The sequence below is a fragment of the Lithobates pipiens genome, unplaced genomic scaffold, assembly GCF_037356315.1.
Source record: "Lithobates pipiens isolate NorthernLeopardFrog02 unplaced genomic scaffold, aLitPip1_a1.2 Scaffold_3, whole genome shotgun sequence".
Lineage (NCBI taxonomy): Eukaryota > Metazoa > Chordata > Amphibia > Anura > Ranidae > Lithobates > Lithobates pipiens.
The window spans coordinates 99,524,547-99,544,385 of NW_027507790.1; the positions used below are offsets into that span (position 1 = coordinate 99,524,547).

The 19,839-nt window shown below is 41.6% G+C and overlaps 1 protein-coding gene across 1 annotated transcript in view; it reads left to right on the plus strand.

Moving 5' to 3' along the window:
- SUSD2 (sushi domain containing 2) overlaps positions 1–19,839 on the plus strand; it is a 263,794-nt gene that overhangs the window by 151,403 nt on the left and 92,552 nt on the right. The window contains exons 18-22 of the mRNA XM_077462081.1: positions 612–813; positions 3,317–3,402; positions 3,827–4,095; positions 15,539–15,682; positions 17,866–18,021. Of these exons, the coding sequence (XP_077318207.1) occupies positions 612–813; positions 3,317–3,402; positions 3,827–4,095; positions 15,539–15,682; positions 17,866–18,021 (857 nt within the window). The remainder of the gene's footprint in view (positions 1–611; positions 814–3,316; positions 3,403–3,826; positions 4,096–15,538; positions 15,683–17,865; positions 18,022–19,839) is intronic.

A 19,839-nucleotide genomic window follows, 5' to 3' on the forward strand; every position in this document is an offset into this window, starting at 1 on the left:
AAAGCTAAGCCTGGCACTCCCTCTGTGGCCAGAGAGGCGTGGCTTACAGGGGCAGGCACCCCAAAAGCACAGAATTCTCCACGTTAGCATTCAGCAGTGACTCCATGTTATAGAACTACTAAGCTGCGATACCTGCCATACATCTGTGTCTTAATGGGGTAGGCACCCCCCAACCCCAACCTCAGCAGGTAACCCAAATGATAAAGGGAACTCTGAGGCCTCTATACATGTAATACATTAACCCCCCACAGGTGTGGAGGGGGTTTTAGCCACTAGCAGGGGCCACCTTCTGGGCTGCCTTTTGTTTTTCTTTAGTAAACCTACTGCCTAACTTCTGCAGGTCTATATCCAGTTAGTAATGAGCTAAACTAGAGCTGTGTTCTACAGACAGCTTACATTTGCATTAAACGTTAAACATGGTGATGATTATTTTAATCCATTAGCATTACTGTTTGGGCTGCCCACTGTCAGGATTGACAAATGTATGGCTAACATTACTGGTTGTGCTTTTCTGCCTTGCCTCACAAGAATTTATAAAAACAATGAAAGTATAATAAATGCCCAATTAATGGGTTTATATAATGTAAACCAGACTTTGTTTGTGATCACAGGGATGTCCATTCATTATGGAGTGTGGATCATGCCATGGCATGGCACCTGGGTGAAGACTTTCGCAAGGACTCTGCTAGCTGGGCATATAACAAATGTTTAAATTGGCATGAAAGTGACAAGAATTTTTCTGATTTTCTCTCTGAAATCATTGATTGTCCCTGCACTATGGAACAAGCCAGAGCTGATACTGGGAGATTTCATGTATGTTATTTGCAAACTATTTCTGTGGTCATAATAGAATACTTGGTGCATGACATAGCGATAAATTTAATTGTATACTGCTAAGAATTTTGTTCTTGTAAGTATCTTGTACACCATTGCAAATTGTTCATTCTTCCTGTGGCAGAATTGCCAAGTATGGGTGACAAAAAAACCTTAAGAGGTAACTCAACTTTTGTGGGAAAAAAATTAGCAAATTAAAAAAAAAAACAATATAGCATATACGATTATGTCATATTGTAATTGAATGTTATTAAAAATTAGATTTCCTTTTCAATCTGCAGACCTGTAATTTTCTGTAAAACACATTGCAATATCGCTACATGGAAGCATTCTGTACACAGATGGTGTACAGAATGCCCCTCAGTTATGTAATTTCCTATTTGTGTGATTGGTGTTCTGATTTTCACAGAAGTCTTCACTAAGATACAAATAAAATTTTGGGCATCCCCTGCAACAAAAATGTCATTTTTGGTGAGATACCCCCAGACACTGCAATTTTTCTAATTAGAGCCCTGTAGGTGCAGCAGCTGATTGATAATTACAGAACCACTCCCATACAGATTCACTCTGCACATGGAAACACAGTTATTTCTCCAGAATAACAAAAAATTGGAAGGAATCTGCAACAAAGTTTGTTAAAATCATTGCAATGTAAATAAATCACCCAGAGGGGAATGTTGTTGTTTTTTTTTCAACAAAAGTGGAGTTACCCTTTAACTAATCGTGTAAAGTTCAGTAGGAAATACATTTGTTCTAACAGGGTAAATGGTCTACATACAGGTTTGATAAAATGTCTTCATGGATAAATATTTCTAAAGCTGGATACACACTATACAACGTCTGTTATTCTATTTCCTTTAGATTTAGCTTCAACTATGTAGTGCAAGGGCCTGTCTGATTGCATACAATTGAAAGACCTCCTATTATATGGTTTTGGTAAATCTAAAAGAAAAAAGGTTTAGGTGCAGATCGAACCAGCAAGATGCGTTACCAAGAGCAGCAGCACCATAGCCTTCATTGATTTTTTTCTGTAGGGCCTGTGTGTTACTGCAGCTCATGCATTGTAACAATTATGTTTCTTTTTTTACTATACTAAAGAGGACAATAGGAAGATACACTTGTGACATGGTCAGCTTGTAGGAGAACTTAGGCATAAACATGCATGACTCTACCGGCCATTTATACGTGCTTATGCCAAAGAAGACCTCCAGTGGCAGTCCTTTCTGTGGGGGAGCAGGAGGCAAAAACTATCATGGTTGATCAGTTTTTCCAGTGATGGGAGCAGGTATGTGTCGGCAGCTATTGGGTATTTTTTTCTTTTGGCCAATTGTTGGGCTCTGTACATTGTGAATGAAGTGGATCTGCATCACTGGATGATCTGATTGTTGATAGATGTTCATTGCGGGACTTTTTGAGAACTTCTCAAAAACTGTGTATGTGTGTTTTATTTACACTTTACATTTATTTTTTGTGAATAAGAAAAGGGTGAAATGGGACTAATCAGCCTCTTGCCCACAAACCCCCAATAACCGCTGGACCGGGGTTGTCGGGAAGGGGACACAGTACTTTTCCGGGGGAGTGCCTCCTGGGAAAGTGCCCCATATGTTGAGGGCATGAGATATAGTTCAGGTGGGAAAGGATGCATGTCCATCCCCCTCCTTTGTGTGGCCTGCCAGGCTGCATGAACAAATAATGGTCTCGTGAGATCCTGTATTTACATGACTGTGGAATAAATTAATTGAAATAAATAGGGTCGAGTAATGTCACTGGTTACTAAGGCCATAACAGGTGCAGGCACCAACTACTTACATAGCAACCATTAACAACAGAAGAAGGAAGCTGCCATATATACAGTATAGTAGCAGATGAAGAAGCCGTTGCTATAGGTGATGTCTGGCATCTGCCAAACAGGCTGAAATCTGTCGTTCAGACAAATGCCTCAACAAGGTTGGTCTAAACCTAGTGGAATATCTACTATATGGACTAAGCACTACTTATGTGACATCTATCGTATGTGACATCTATCGTAGGAAAAGATCAGAGTTCAGAATGGGTATTTCACCCTTTTAAATAAGGTCGCACAATGAAATAGCTAGGCTTTTGGTCATGTTACAAACACTGGAAAAATCCTGCAGCAGCATGCTCTCCAGCAAGGGTAAGTATTTTAGCTTTTTTTTTTTTTTTTGCTCATTTTACCTAATCCAGGCAGTTATCACCTTTTATCATAGAGTATAAGTCTACTTAAGGCAAAACTTTATTTCTTTAAATCTGGAAAATGAAGGAGATTTTTAATACTATTCTATAATATATCATTAAAATTGCTCAAATTGTGTATCCCAAACATTTGGCCTCTGTCGCCTTTCTAAAAAATCTATGCCTGGTAGACTGCAACAAAACATAAAACTATTTACAATATGTGTAATGCTATAATACGGTCAAATTTCCAATACTTAATAACCAGAATTATGCTTCTATGTTGCAGCCAGATTACGGATGTAACATAGAGACTGGAAGCACATGTACTTACCATCCTGGAGCTGTGCACTGTGTCAGAGGCATCTACGGCAGGTAACTTTTATTCCAGTATTCTAATATTTGCTGTAATACATAAACTGTAACAGACCTTTATGGGCTTGTGCATCATTTCACACAACCAGTGTTGCATAGGTGTAATTATATGATTTCCTATAAAGGAATATGCAAGGCAGATTGCAAATGACCACAAAGAATAGGGAATGCTCAATCATAAAAGTTGCAGATCCTCTGACTGGACCCATTCATAATGTTGTTCAACCTAAAACCTAGTCATTCTGACAACAGTCAACTGTTCTGCTACAAATCTTTATCCAAAATATTGTTATGAAATTATGACCCTAGTAATATGTGAAATATACAAGCTATTTAAAAATAATAGTTTTGAGATACATAGAAATACATGAGAAAATAAATCAAAGCAATATACTGCTAATAATAAAATGTTCTTTTTTTTCAGTCCCAAGTTTGCAGCAGGTCAGCAGTGCTGTTATGATAAAGATGGTTTCCAGGTCCTCACTAGTGATTCTATAGGGGGTAGCACCCCTGACCGAGGTCATGACTGGGGCTCCCCACCATACAAGAAGCCCCCCAGAGTACCAGGCTTTTCTCATTGGCTCTATGATGTCATCTCTTTTTATTACTGTTGCCTGTGGTCAGATAATTGTGACTACTACATGAAACTCAGGCCTTCTAGTGACTGTCGCAAGTACAAACCCCCAAAAGTTGGTGAGTACCTATTCGTTACCAGTTACAAATATAGACTTGAGTTTGGTGCCAGGTTTGTGAAGGCACAACCTAAAGAAGTATTACAATATCGGCATAAATTATAGATAAAGTTAAAGCTGAAATCTTTTCATGTATGCTGAAGCATATATAAAATGTAGGTATATAGTTGTTAAAAAGAATTTCATGTATTTCTAAAAGTAACCAATGCAAGTGTATGTATTTGTGTTGGTTTCAGCCCTGTATTGTAAAACTGAGGGCGAAAGGAGCATCAGTGGGGCTAATCAGGTTTAGTTCAGGAGGCGAAAGCAGAAAGGGTAGAGGATTGAGCTCATTAGGTAGCTGTCATTGTCCAGCCACAGGATGGGGCAAAAAGGTGATCTTGTGGTATTGCTCTAAAGCAGAGAGAAGTCAGGTCACAGACCCTTTTTCTAGTAAAACAACTTTCATAAAATATTTCAGTTGCCTGGAGTTCAACTTTAGGTGCAGCCATACATGGTCCTTTACAACATTTATAGACCTCAAGGTCCTTCTACTTGGCTGAAAGAATAAATTATACAGTGTGTGAGCAGAGCAAGGCCAGGGCATCACTGTCCACTGGTTATTCAACTGTGAACGTGTTTTTTCAATGAATGTAAACTACATTTTGCACAAATTGCATAGATAATCTCATGAGTTTAACTTTTCAAAGGTCTGGACAAAACAGAAACAAATGATTCGACAAGCTTGCATTTTTTTAAATTCTATAGCAAGCAGTTGTTTGAGCTGTCTGCAACATGGCGATTCTGGGAGTTTCATATTATTACATGCATGTGTTCCACCCATATATTTCAGTGTTAACAATAGCAAGATTTGTTGTATAAAAAAAGCATATCTGCACCACTAGAGTTTTTTTTTTTTTTTAAGTTAAATGTTTATTGTGTACTTCAACAAGACAAGATATCTTACAAAAAGGGAATAATGATACAATACTCATAGGCACAGCCTTTAACACTGTGCAATCAGAGCAGGATGAATCACATGCACCACTAGAGTTTGATCTGTAACAAGAGTCTTTATTTTCCAAAAAAGATAACACTGCCTAGAATAGAAATTGCTGAATTGAAAGCTAACAAAAGACTTGTGAGATGCCACCAAATGTAGTTTTCAGGCTATAATAAAAGAATCTCATAAATTAATAAAAAATAGCTTGACCCATTTAAATGTATAAGGTTGACCCAGTTTATTAAAGCTATTATTCGTGCTGCTCAGAGACATGAGATGCTGCCCTAGGCACTCATGAATGATGATTCCCCTGTACAGGCTCCACCCATTTTATCATGTAATTACTATTATAAAAAATGAATTAAGAATGGAATATTTGAAGCAGCGTGCTGTCTGCTTTATATGCAAAGCTAGTTTTCAATTGCAGAAACCATCAAGCCATATCTATTATACAAGTAGTGTTCATTGGGGAAAGAGCTAATGGTAGCAAACCTAACCACCAGTTTTAGCAAGAGCACAATTGGGTTTGAATTTCTGTATGTGAGCTCACTTTCAAAGTTGCCAAAGTGCTTTCATCCACTTGTGGACTGGCTGGGGGCAAATGGTGCTTGGCTGTGGAATCGTATTATGAAGTTTTTTTAGGTTAAAAGTTTTAAGTTAAAAGTTAAAAAGGACAAAGCAAATGTGTGTTTTTTTTCTCTTTGGTGGTGCCACCATATGGAAAAATATGGCCATCAGCCCCTGACCATTGCATTACATGAACCTTCAAGACCATTGTAAAAGTTATATACAGTTATAAACAGTGACCTGTTTGACAGTTCAAAGTAAAAGATGATGTGCAAAGTGCAGTGGCCAATGGCAACACAATTTTAGTTTAATGTTATGTACTGCAGCACTTTGCCATGTTTCCTAACATGTGAAGATTGAAAAAAAAGAGACACATCAAAAACGATGTAGACAAAGAATACACCCCTGTCACTCTCTCGTTATGTGGACCATGAAAAAGTGATATGCTACAAAATATTGATTAAAGTACATCTAAACTTTTGTACTGTTTTACTTTATTAGGCTGCCCCCACAGTGTCCACTTGTATTATACTTACTTTTAGCCTCCATTTTGTGATCTTCACTGCCCTGTAGGCCACTTCGTATTGCAAACTACTACTTGAGGTCGCCATGAGTATCATGGTTTCCTAGAAATGGGGCTACAGCTTGCAAGTGCAGTGTGAAATGTGCGGGTCCAAAGGGGCTACACAGTGAATATTGCTTGATCAGGGCAAAAGATAAGTAGACAGACCCAGTGAGCAGCCCTCAACGGGGTGGGAGCAACTTGTTAAAACTGTGCAAAGGTTTAGAATCAGGCAGGCCCTTGCACTACATGGTTTTTGTAAATCTGAAGGAAAAAATCAGCAGAAAATCTGAGCGTCTCAGTGTGCATGAGGCTTTAACAGTGTAAAGTTAGAGGTTGAATGAAATGTTTAATATAGGAAAAGACTTTTGATAATTAAATAATACTTTATAATAATTTTTATATGGAAGTCAATGTACTAAAAGGGACAGCAGGACAACGGATAAAGGAGGGGTAGTAGAATTTGGTACAAAAAAAGGGTCAGGCCCTTCAAAAAAGAAAACCAGTTGGAAGCTATTCTTTGCAGATTGCAAATTTGGTAGGGTTCCTATGAGCTTGTTATCAATTAAAGCAGTAGTAAACCCGCTGAGGTTTTTTTTTTTCTGACATGCAAGGGAAAAGGCATAATGAGCTAGTATGCACCGCATACTAGCTCATTATGAAATACTTACCTTAGAACGAGGCCCGATCCACGCCGAGGGAGCTGACATGTTCCCTCGGTGTGTTTTCCGGGTATCGCGGCTCCAGTGCTGTGCGTGGCCAGAGCCGCGATATTGTCACTCCCGAGCATGCGCGCAGGAGATTTCTTTCCGGCAGGGTCCCGCACCTGCCGGACTTTCAGCCGAGAATCCCCTGTGCGCATGCGCCGCTGCAGTCAGCGGCGCATTGCGAGGGGAATATCTCCTAAACTGTACAGGTTTAGGAGATTTTTTTTTACCTACAGGTGAGCCTTATAATAGGCTTTCCTGTAGGTAAAAGTTGTAAAAAAGACTATACAACCACTTTAAATATGGAGGATTGTCACTTGGAGCACACTTTCATTGACAAAGTATGATTTTGAACTACTGAGATCTATGATTTCCTTCAGTTTGGACTATTTATACTTTCAGACTTTACACGTGTACACATTTTTTTATGGAGATTTTTATTGCATTTGATTAATATGACATTTGTATAGAACTTTATGTAGTTTTGTGCAGCACATTTATACACATTCTCACACCTTCAGGTAATCCGGGGTGTATGCAGCTATAGTTAGCAATATACAGAGTCTTTATCACAATCATATATGTAGCTCAGCCAGTAAACAGTGCAGGGTTTTTTTTTTTAACTCTAAACCTATTGTAGGAGGAGAACATATAAAGTGAAATGTGTGCTCTGAACCGCTCACAGCCTGTGACTGTTTTTGTTTATGCAATACCTCCATCTAGTGGTAAAAATAGGTTTCAGTACACTCAATTTGTAAAACAAGCTCTTCAATATAATGATTACATTAAAGAAACATATGCTGCAAGATAACGTCCCAATTTAGTACATGTAAAATATAAACTTCAAATGTACTGTAATCATTTTGCATTACATATACAGACCTTTCAGCACATCGCAAATAATTCTCTCAAGAATTTAGAGAAGTTGTTCTGGACACTTGGTCCATTAATCAAACAGTGTGGAATATATAAAAACCATACAGTAAATCCCAACATTTTGAGATGGGAATGAGGGGCACCTATTAGCTAAAGTATATAGGCATAGGATACACCCCCCGCCACGCCCCCTTAAAGGAGAATTCTATAAAAGTATGACCGGGTAAACCCAAAGTGCTTTTTTTTTAACTAATACTATTCCTTTATACTGGCCTTTGAAATTTACAAATGCAGCCATTTAGAAATTGGATGAAAGGTTTAGCACTGGAAAACACTTTTTGATGGATAAGTAGTCCATTTTATATACAAATATATAGATCCGACCACAGTGATGACAGTCCCTCTAAATCAGGGACACTTGGGAGCTATGTAAAAGGTAGAACTTGAAGTAGAAGTTGAATCACAAGAATACAGTGATAGAAACTGAAAGCTAACTATGGGAAACCAGTAGCTTCTATATACTTGAGGCAGAGCCGTACTGATAGGTAGTAACTCTGGCCAAAACTTTTTTCTTTGTTTTGAAAAAAGTGAGAGAGCGTTGGAAAGTGTTTTTCCTTTCTTTTTTTTTTTTCTTTTACTGTTTATGTCCCCACCTCTGAGATCTCCTTTTACTCCTAGTCTCAGAAACACAACAGGAAGTAAGTAGAATTATCTCTATATTAAGGGGCATACCCCCGCTTAAATTAATTGTTACTCTAAGCCCTTGTACACGCGATCGGAGATTCCGACAGAATGTGTCCAATCGGAGCATTCTGTCGGATATTCCGACTGTGTGTGGTCTGCATCGGACTGTTTCTGTCGGAATATCCGTCGGACCAACTTTTCCAACTTGCCGGAAATATTTTCCGACAAAATTCTCTGAACGGACATACTCCGATCATGTGTAGAGAGTTCCGATCGGACAAAGTGCCAGGCATGCTCAGATCAAATTCCTACATCAAACCTATTGGCTACTAGCCTGAACGTATTCCCATCGTAACAAAATTACGTCATCACATTCTGAAAGATCTAATTTTCCGACAACTTTGTCCGACCGTGTGTATGCAACAGTTTCGGACAAGATCCGTCGGACAAAATCCGACTAACAAAATCCAACGGATTTGGTTGTCGGAATCTCCGACCGTGTGTACAAGGGCAAACAGTTGTCAGCATCAGACAATTAACTGTCACCTAATTTATTCTAATTGTGTTGTCCCCCCTTATACATTGTAAAGCGCTGCGTAAACTGTTGGCGCTATATAAATCGTGTATAATAATAATAATAATAAAAATAAAAATAATATAATGTTGGATTTCCCATCACTTTCTGTCCCAGTAACAATGGTCACCAGGACAAATAGACAAATAGAGAGAGGGTGAATTTCCCTAACTGGAACACAAAAATGTAACCTAACACACGCATTACTAATTTACTAACATATATATAAGTCTGGATGTCACACTACTTCCTCAAACTCAATCTATCCAAAACTGAACTCGTAATATTTCCTCCCCCACGTACCTCTTTCTCTGATTTCTCTGTCAAGATCAATGGCAAAATTATAAACCCGCTCCTGAGTATGCCAAGGTACTAGGTGTTAACCTGGCCTATGAATTATCCTTTTGGTAGATAAATAGTGGAAAACTGTTCTCGCTATACAGTATATAAACAATTCATCTTTTTATAAAGAGAAAGATTATTAACTAAAACCAACACTCCAATATGCAAGGTATTTTTGTATGTAATTCAACCACTAAAGATCACTAAAGTACATTACAGTATAGTACATATCTATCTATATATCTATCTATATATCTATCTATATATCTAAATCTGTTCCATTTATTATGGCTTGTCACCACTGGGAGGTATGCATGAAAAGGCAAGCAGGTCAACATGAAAAAGGAGTCAACTTTTTTTTATTTCACTTTCAAAATACATAACTCATTCCCGACCTATATTTCTTAATCTATAAATATTCCCTTCTTTAGATTTGCTTATACAGTATACTCATCCCATACACTACTGCAAGATTCTTGTTTCTCTTTGGAATAACTAAATGTCAAATGTTCAAAACTAGAGTTGAGTGGACACCTGGATGTTCGGGTTCGATGGGTTCGGCCGAACTTCGGAAAAAGTTCGGGTTCGGGACGAACTTGACCCAAACTTGACCCTGAACCCGAACCCCATTGAAGTCAATGGGGATCCGAACTTTTGAGAGCTAAAATGGTTCTAAAAAAGTAATGGAAAGGGCTAGAGGGCTGCAAATGGCAACAAAATGTTGTTAAGAGCATGGCAAGTGCTCTGCAAACAAATGTGGATAGGGAAATAACTTAAAATAACATAAAAAAAAAAAAAAAATATATATATATATATATATATATATATATATATATATATGTATATGTATATATATATATGTATATATATATATATATATATATATATATATATATATATATATATATATATATATATATATATATGTATATATATATATATATATATATGTATATGTATATGTATATATATATATATATATATATATATATATATATGCTGGAGGCCCCCTTCTCAGAAGAAAAGGTACAGGAAGTGATTAAGAACCTCAGAAACTCAACGGCACAATGCCACACATATGGTGGGAATGCCCCAGAATACGTCCTTTCCGGAAAAAGATTATTCAATTTAATGGATAAGCTAGTGGGAAAAAAAAATACTTTGAAATAAAAAAAAAATAATTATAATCTTCACCTAGGAGGATGAGGTCCATATGGAGTAGGAGGTTGAGGTGGTGGTGGATGTGGCGGTGTAAGTGGAAGCAGAAGTGGAGGAGGACGAGGTAGCCAACACTGGTTCAATAGTACAACAATGGCTGGGTAAGGCCGGTGATGTGTCAAATTCTGTCCCCCGTCGGATAGTGTCTGAGCGAGGCTGTGCCCGAAGCATGGCGAGCGAAGTGTGGCGAGCGACTCAAGCCTGTGAGGGGACCTGTTACTATGTGCTACCGTATGTCCACTTGGATGGTGGGGCTTGAACCTGCACTCATGGGGCAGGCGTCGTTCATCTTCCGAGATTTTCGAAATCTCCTTGTCCTCGCGCCAGACACTATCCGATGGCCAGACAGTTTTTGTCAGAACACCGGTATACATGTCTATTCTGCACATGGTACAGACAAGTCCTGTGAGATCCACGCCTGGTTTATTTTAATGAACGTGAGCTTGTCCACATTGACTCTGGACAAGCGGCTGCACTTGTCTATGATAACGTCCCCTGCCGTGCTAAATACACGTTCAGATAATACACTGGCTGCAGGGCAGGCCAGCACCTCCAAGGCATAAAGGGCAAGCTCAGGCCATGTGCCCAATTTGGAGACCCAGAAGTTGAAGGGGGCAGACCCATCATTCAGTACGTGTAGGTGTGTGCACTCATACTGCTCCACCATGTTGGTGAAATGCTGCCTCCTGCTAAGACTTTCCATCTCAGCTGGTGGTGCTGGTTCTTGTGGCGTGCTGACAAAGCTTTTCCACATTTTGGCCATGCTAACCCTGCATTCTGAGGTGCTGGCGGTGCCCTGGCTGCGTTGGCGACCTCTTCCTCCTCCTCTGCCTTCGCATTGTGCTTACACCTAACCCCCGCTGTCAGGTGGGAATGCCGCCAGCAGCGCGTCTACCAGCGTGCGCTTGTACTCGCGCATCTTACGATCACGCTCCAGTGAGGGAATTAAGGATGGTACATTGTCCTTGTAACGGGGATCCAGCAGGGTGGCAACCCAGTAATCAGCACCAGTTAGAATGTGGTCAACTCGGCGGTATTTGTGGAGACACTGCAGCATGTAATCGCTCATCAAGCTGTCCTCTGTGGGAGGTGTATCGTCTGTGTCCTCTGTATCCCCCCAGCCACACACTAGTGATGGCCATGAGCTGGTCTGGGTGCCACCCTGCTGTGAACATGGTTCCTTCTCCTCCATCTCCTCCTCCTCATCCTCCACCTCGTCATCCTCCAGAACTGTGCCCTTGCTGCTGGACAATTGTGTACCTGGCGTTTGTTGGTGCAGGAACCCACCCTCGTAGCCACTTGTGAATGACTGCCCTGAAAGCCTTGCAAATGATCCCTCTTCCTCCTCCTCCTCCTCCTCCTGTGCCACATCCTCTTCCATCATCACCCGAAGCGTTTTTTCAAGGAGGTATAGAACTGGGATAGTAACGCAGAGAATGGCATCATCGGCACTGGCCATGTTGGTGGAGTGCTCAAAACAGCGCAACAAGGCACACAGGTCTCGCATGGAGGCCCAGTTATTGGTGGTGAAGTGGTGCTGTTCCACAGAGCCTGCTGCAGCTGAAATGCCACTATCGCCTGCTGCTGCTCGCACAGTCTGGGCAGCATGTGCAAGGTGGAGTTCCACCTTGTGGGCACCTCACATATGAGGCGGCGAGCGGGAAGGCCGAAGTTACGCTTCAGCACTGACAGGCGAGCAGCAGCAGGGTGGGAACGCTGAAAGTACGCACAGACAGCCTGCACTTTCTGCAGCAGCTCTGACAAATGGGGGGTCATTTTTAAGGAACCTCTGGACCACCAAGTTCAGCACATGCGCCAGGCAAGGGATGTGCGTCTAACTGGCTAGGCCCAGAGCTGCTTTGAGATTTCACCCATTATCTCACACCAGCAGGCCGGGCTTGAGGCTCACTGCCACCAACCACTCATCGGTCTGTTGTTCCATGTCCCTCCACAACCCCTCCGCGGTGTGGGGTTTTTCCTCCAAACAGGAAAGTTTTAAAACTGCCTGCTGTCGTTTACCCCTGGCTGTGCTGAACTTGGTGGTGAAGGTGTTACGCTGACTGGATGAGGAGGTGGTAGAGGATGAGAAAGCGGAGTAGGAGGAGTTAGCAACAGGAGGCAAACTGAAGCGCCCTGCAATCCTGGTGGAAGGACATGCGCCAAACTGCTACCTGCCTCAGGCCCAGCCACCACTGCATTTACCCAGTGTGTTGTTAGGGGGATATAATGTTCCTGACCATGCTTACTGGTCCACACATCCGTAGTTAGGTGGACCTTGCCACAGATGGCGTTGCACAGTGCACACCTGATTTTGTCCCCCACTTGGTTGTGCAGGGAAGGGATGGCTCGCCTGGAAAAGTAGTGGCAGCTGGGCACGACATACTGTGGGACAGCCAATGTCATCAGGCTTTTAAAGCTCTGTGTCTCCACCAGACGGAATGATAGCATTTCAAAGGCGAGGAATTTTGAAATTTTGAAATGCTGCCATTCAGGGGCAGGGATCGCGGGGGCTAGGGGGGTACTTCCTCTTCTGCTCCAGTGTTTGGGAGATAGAGAGCTGAACGCTTCCATGGGACATTGTGGAGATGGTTGGTGACCCAGGCGGTAGTGTTGCTGGCAGATCCTCTGTTTGCAGGTTGGCAGGTGCCACTGTCACTACAGAGGCCAAGACTGTGGCAGAAGAGGAAGCAGGAGGAGCCAAAGACCTTTCTTGGATTTTGAGGTGTCTACTCCACTGCAGCTCGTGCTTTGCACTTAGATGCCTGGACATGCAGGTTGTGCTCAGGTTGAGAACATTTATGCCTCGCTTCAGGCTCTGATTGCACAGCGTGCAAACCACTCGTGTCTTATCATCAGCACATTGTCTGAAGAACTGCAACGCTAGGGAACTCCTTGGACCTGGCTTTGGTCTGCTCAGTCCCTTGCTGTGTTGGGCAGTAGCAGGCGTACTGTCTAGGTGACGGACGCTACGCTTTTGCACCCTGCTCCCTCTTCTGCTGTGCTGGTGGCTCTGTGTGACCACCGCCTCTTCCTCCGAACTACACTGGTCACCTGCATGACATTGATTCCATGTGGGGTCCAGGACCTCATCATCCTCCACATCATGTTTCACCCAGTCTTCACCCCTGCCCTCCTTGTCAGTCTGCACAATTGCAAAAGCAGCAGCAGTTGGCACCTGTGTTTCGTCATCATCCAAGACCTGCTACGATGGTCCTCCCATGTACTCATCTTCAAATATAAGTGGTTGGGCATCAGTGCACTCAATCTCTTCCACTTCTGGGGCAGGGCTAGGTTGATGGCCCTAGGAAACCCTGATAACAGAGTCATCAAAAAGCAGAAGAGAGTGCTGCATGATTTGGGGCTCAGACTGCTTGGCTGATTTTCAAGGGGGTGATGTGAAAGACTGATGGACATTGGCTACAGGTGCCAACTCTGATCTTTCATCAGGAGACTAGGTGAGAGACAATGTCAAGGAACCGGAGGCACTGTCAGCACCCCAATCTACTATCGCCTGTACTTGTCCTGGCCTCAACATTCGTACAACCGCATTAGGCCCGACCAAATACCGCTGCAGGCTCTGTCGTCTACTAGCACCTGAGGAAGGTGTTTTACTTGTGCATGTAGCTGGCACAGATCAACCATGTCCTCTCCCTGCAACAGGAGCTCCACTAGCAGCACCACGACCGGAGCCATGTCCGTTCTTTGACGTTCTCCTCACATTTTCCAAATTTAGGATCTTGCCATAAATGGGTGTTTTTGCAATAGGAGAATACACCCAGAGTATGTAAACATGTATCTTAGAGCTACAGAAATGGCAAAAATGCTATTAAAAAAAAAATGTTTTTACCCTAAAAAAAATTTTTGGAATGGCACAATAGAAGAAAAATATATAAATTGTGTAACACACACCTCTACATATGCAGACAACACTGCAAAGTTGTTGTTTTTTTGCACTAAATGGGTGTTTTTGCAATAGCAGAATACACCCACAGTATGTACAGCGTGTATGTCACAGTAACATATGCTGGTGCACTGAGCTTGCAGATAAAAGTTATATTTTCTCTGGCACTGTGCTCATGACAGTGTAAAAAGACTGTGCACTGTAACCCAACCAGGTAAATCTGTGTAGATCGCTGAGTTATTAGAATAGATTTCTGAATCTTGACTCCTAGATAATTCTCTCTCCCTCAAAGCAGCAACAGGAACCTTGCCCTACACTGTCTGTCTTTTTTCTCAGTGCAGTGTAAAATCGCTGACTATCTAGAATAGATTTCAGAATCAGGACTCCTATGTTATTCTCACCCTAACAGCAGCAGCAGCCAGGAACCTTTCCCTACACTGTCTAAAGCAGAGTGACGTGCTGTTCTGTGTGCCTCTAGCTTAAATAGAGGCTGGGTCACATACTGCACTGGCCAATCACAGCCATGCCATTAGTAGGCATGGCTGTGATGGCTTCTAAGGGCACACCAGTTAAACGAATGTTGATTGGCTGCTGCAGGGCTTTTTAAAATGCGCCATTACGTTGCCGGACCCCAGACCCGAACCCGAACATACAGTCAATTGTTCGAGTCCGGGACCCAAAAAGCCAAAAGTTCGGTACAAACCCGAACTTTACAGTTCGGGTTCGCTCAACACTATTCAAAAGCTATTTATTCAATTTGCTATTTCTTTTCTCTCTTTGCTTTTATCAGTAAATCATACCACTACCTCCAATCACTGCACTTTTTGCTGACTAATATATCCAGCATTCCCCATCTCTTTTGGGCAGCGCCCTCTTATTTTCTTTTTCCTATTTTGTGTGTTGTGTACAGAGAATTATGGGGGTTTAAAAAAGTAAAGATAATGATTATAACTACTGAGCCACTGTACTGAAATGAAGAGTACACCAGTTTTTGTTTTTGTAACTGCATTTGTTATGTTTTTATGTTGCAGCATCTGCATTTGGGGATCCACATTTTATCACTTCTGATGGGTCTAATTTCACTTTCAAGGGTAGAGGTGAATACATATTGATTGAATCCACTAATCATTCACTGAAGATTCAAGGCCGCACTCAGGCTGCTAAATTTGAAAATGGTAAGCGTTTGCCACCTAGTATAATATTTGACTGATGTAAAATTACTCTGTTGTCAGACTTGTCGGTAATATTGCTTCTCAGGCCTACAGAAGCATAAACGGTTTAAATTGGATGTAAACCCTCACATACTGTATACCCAGTGAAGTGAATAGCTTCAGATGATACAGAGATTAAACAAATCCTCCTTCATACTTGTATATCTGCAAAACCTTTCTTCTCTACTTCCATTCAAAAGTGCAAAATATAGATAAACTACTTCTTAATCTGTCAGTATCATAGCGGGAGCTGCAGGTAGAGCTCTTGTACAATGTGTGAAAGATGATAGAAAGAAAGGGACACACCCCAGTCATACAGCAAAGGGATCAAGGAACAGGCAGAGCTGTATTGTGAATAGACAATCTGTGTGCTGCGCTCTCCTCCACCATCACAAATTTATCTCATGTGCCAGAAAAAACTTCTCAGAAGTGACACATGCACAGAGGAACAAAGCATCAGGAAGAAATTACACTTAGAACATTGCAGAGAGACCAGTAAACACTACAGATATATGTGCGTTGTTCAGATTTCATGCCCAAAACTGGATGTAGCACCCTGGGATTTAGTCAGGGAGCTCCTTACAAATTTACTTGCCAAGAGTAGTCATCTTGGTTGATTGATAGAGATCTATTGATTTCTCCCTAAGTTTGGCCTTGTTGCACTTTTCTACCACTAGGTGGCAGGGAACTTGGTGGTACTAGATATGAGAAGGGCAACCCAAGGTCAGGTTATGTGTATATGGGGTATCTCAGCCAATAGGCAGGGGTTTTATTGAATCCCTTGGCCTGCTGGGAGAATATATATTTGGGTGAGGTCAGGTGATCGCTGTTATGTGCCACATGGACGGCTGTCTGGGTGGATGTGTGTCGTACGCCACTGGCTGCTAGGCCGGAGATTGGGCCTATCCCTGGGGGCATCTGGCTGGCAGGCTGTGAGGGCCTATCCAGAAGTAAGAGGGCAGCCCAGGGTTGGGACTGCGTCTTGCAGTCCAGCCGCAAGTGATGATTCTGTCGGTCAGAGAACCTGTCAGTGGTTGGAGGTAGAAGGGAAGCTGTCACCACAAAGGGACCAACCGCCTTTACCAGGGACCACAGTGAGTAACTGAAGAAAGTACCAGAACCATATTATCACCCAATGGGCACGGTTCAGGCGGTAAACAAGTCAGGCACCCAGCCTGTGGAGGAGACGCTTGCAGGGCAGCCTTGTGAGTCAAGCCAGGGACCTCGCCGGTTAGTAGGGGTGAAGCTTGAGAAGTATCTGGAATGCCAAGCTAGGGACCCAGCAGGGAAGCCTGGGTGACGCTTGAGGGAGATACGACCGTCAACCTTGGAGTAGCTCAAGGGATTCTGAGTCAGTGATTTAGAGGGTCTAGTGAGAGACCGGGATCCCAGTGTTGAAGAACAACAAAAGTCAGTTGTAGTGGGGCTGAAAGAACCGTTTGAGTTAGGAACTGTTAAAGGATTGTTTCCATAGCAGACAGCATTCCTGCATGTGCAGACGTGGCATCTTGTTGGGGCCTTTTCCTGCACAACTGCCTTCCTATTGCAGTCTCAGAGTCTGCCAATTGAATCTATAACTACTTAAGGGTGTCCTGGCCCTAACCCTCCTTCCCCCAAAAATACAAAAAGGACTGTTAAAAGAAATAAAACCTCTTTTACATCCATGAAGTGCCTGGCGCCCAATGACTTCCACCATCTTTGCACCCATTATGCTTCGCAACCCACCACATATTGAAGGATGTCAGCTATCTTTGGCCTTGGAGGTCCTCATTAGACTGGACAAGGCCGGAGACCTTGCTACATGGACTAACCCTACCACCTGAGGAACTATCAAAAGCTTCTGTACTATAATGCTGCTATTAATTTCTTTTGCAATTTCAAGTAATTTTAAAATGATTGTTTGTGAATTATATTTTATTTTATACAAGGAGATTTATCCTCAAAAAAATACATGCTTGGCCCTACTTAAAAAAGTTATAAAAAAGACTTAGAAAAGTCTAATTGGAATTCTAACTTTCCAGTAGGATGCTACATTTTAATAGTCTGTGATCAGCAGGTCAATGTAACCATTTTTAGGAGGGAAGGTATAGTCAACATCTGGACATTTTGCTCAACCTGATATAGGTATATTTCCTATTATTCTGCAGGTTCTTTTACTTCAGTAACTGGCTTTTCGTCTGTGGCTATGCAAGAGCAAAATTCAGATTTGATAGAGGTACGTCTAGCAGAAGACTCCAAAACTCTGGAGGTTCTCCTAAATCAGGAAGTCCTTCACCTTGATCGAACCTGGTTGGACCTGAAGGGTGAGTGCTCTAGCAGACATGCTTTATTAGCCTGACAAATGATGTTTATGTCATTATAATCAACAGCACTCTACACTGAAGTAGAATATAGAATTTACTGGCGTGTAGCCCCCCTAACTTTGAGTAAAATCAGATCTCTCTGGCTGAGTTTTAACATAAAATATCTATAAAATATCTGTTCTAAGTATTGTTTTACATAGGTAAAACCTAGTTATTTTTAAATATTCAAGTATAGTTTCCAAACTAGTATAATCTCTGCTATTGCTAAACATGTACAGTACATTCATTTACAACCAGTCATTAGTTAGTAGCCTCATCACTTATAACTTTGATACAAATATAGATGTGCATTTGAATCCTCTGTGGTCTGTGGTATTATACATAAACTGGTAATAGAAAATCATTTTTCTCCTTCTCTCTACAGCTTTTACTGAACAATGGTGTCCTGATTATTTGTAATCTATATATAACCTGATTTTAGCCAGACCTTTTTTAACCACTTTCAGACCGGACCATTTTGCTGGCTTAAGACCAGACCACTTTTTGCGATTCGGCACTGCGTCACTTTAACTGACAATTGCGCGGTCGTGCGACGTGGCTCCCAAACAAAATTGACGTCCTTTTTTTCCCACAAATAGAGCTTTCTTTTGGTGGTATTTGATCACCCCTGCGTTTTTTATTTTTTGCGCTATAAACAAAAATAGAGCGACAATTTTGAAAAAAATTCATTATTTTTACTTTTTGTTATAATAAATATCCCCCAAAAATATATAAAAAAACATTTTTTTTCCCTCAGTTTAGGCCGATACATATTCTTCCACATATTTTTGGTAAAAAAAATCGCAATAAGCGATTATTGATCGGTTTGCGCAAAAGTTATAGCGTTTACAAAATAGGGGATAGTTTTATGGCATTTTTTATTAATAATTTTTTTTTTTACTAGTAATGGCAGCAATCAGCGATTTTTATTGTGACTGCGACATTATTGGCAGACACATTGGACATTTTTGACACATTTTTGGGACCATTGTCATTTATACAGCAATCAGTGCTATACAAATGCTATACAAATGCAGTGATTCCTGTGTAAATGACACTGGCAGTGAAGGGGTTAACCAGGGGGTGGCAGTGTAGGAGTTAAGTGTGTCCTAGGGGCGTGTTACTAACTGTGGGGGGCTGGGCTTTGTGTTAGTGAACACTGATCTCTGCTCCAATCACATGGAGCAGAGATCAGCATCACTAGTTGCTAGGCAGAACGGGGAGATGCTGTTTACAACGGCATCTCCCCGTTCAGCCGCCCCGTGAGACGCTCGAGGGTATCCCGATGGTGATCGAGTCCGCAGGTCCCGACCAGCACGTGAACGAGCTGCCGCCCAGTATGCACACGATGGCAGGGCAGGACGTACCTGTACGCCAATATGCCCGCCTGTGCCATTCTGCTGACGTACATCAGCATGCGCCGGTCCGGAACTGGTTAATGTCTTTTGTGCTAGATGTATTTTTTTTGCAATCTCAACTACTTTTACCAAGCTTTTTGTCAAATAATGACAAAATGGATTATGCAGTCAACAACTATGTCCTGATATTCATAGATTGGCAGTAAGATAGTAAGATGACCTGATCTGTTTTAATGTTTGTGCTACTGAAAGGTAAGTAAATCTGGTGGAAACAACCACATTTAAGGCCAACATAAGTACCATGCATATCCAGATTTTTTGGCAATACAGTAAAACCTTGGTTTTAGAGTAACTTGATTTGAGAGCATTTTGCAAGACAAGCAAACATTTTTTTATAAATTTTGACTTGATAAACCAGTGA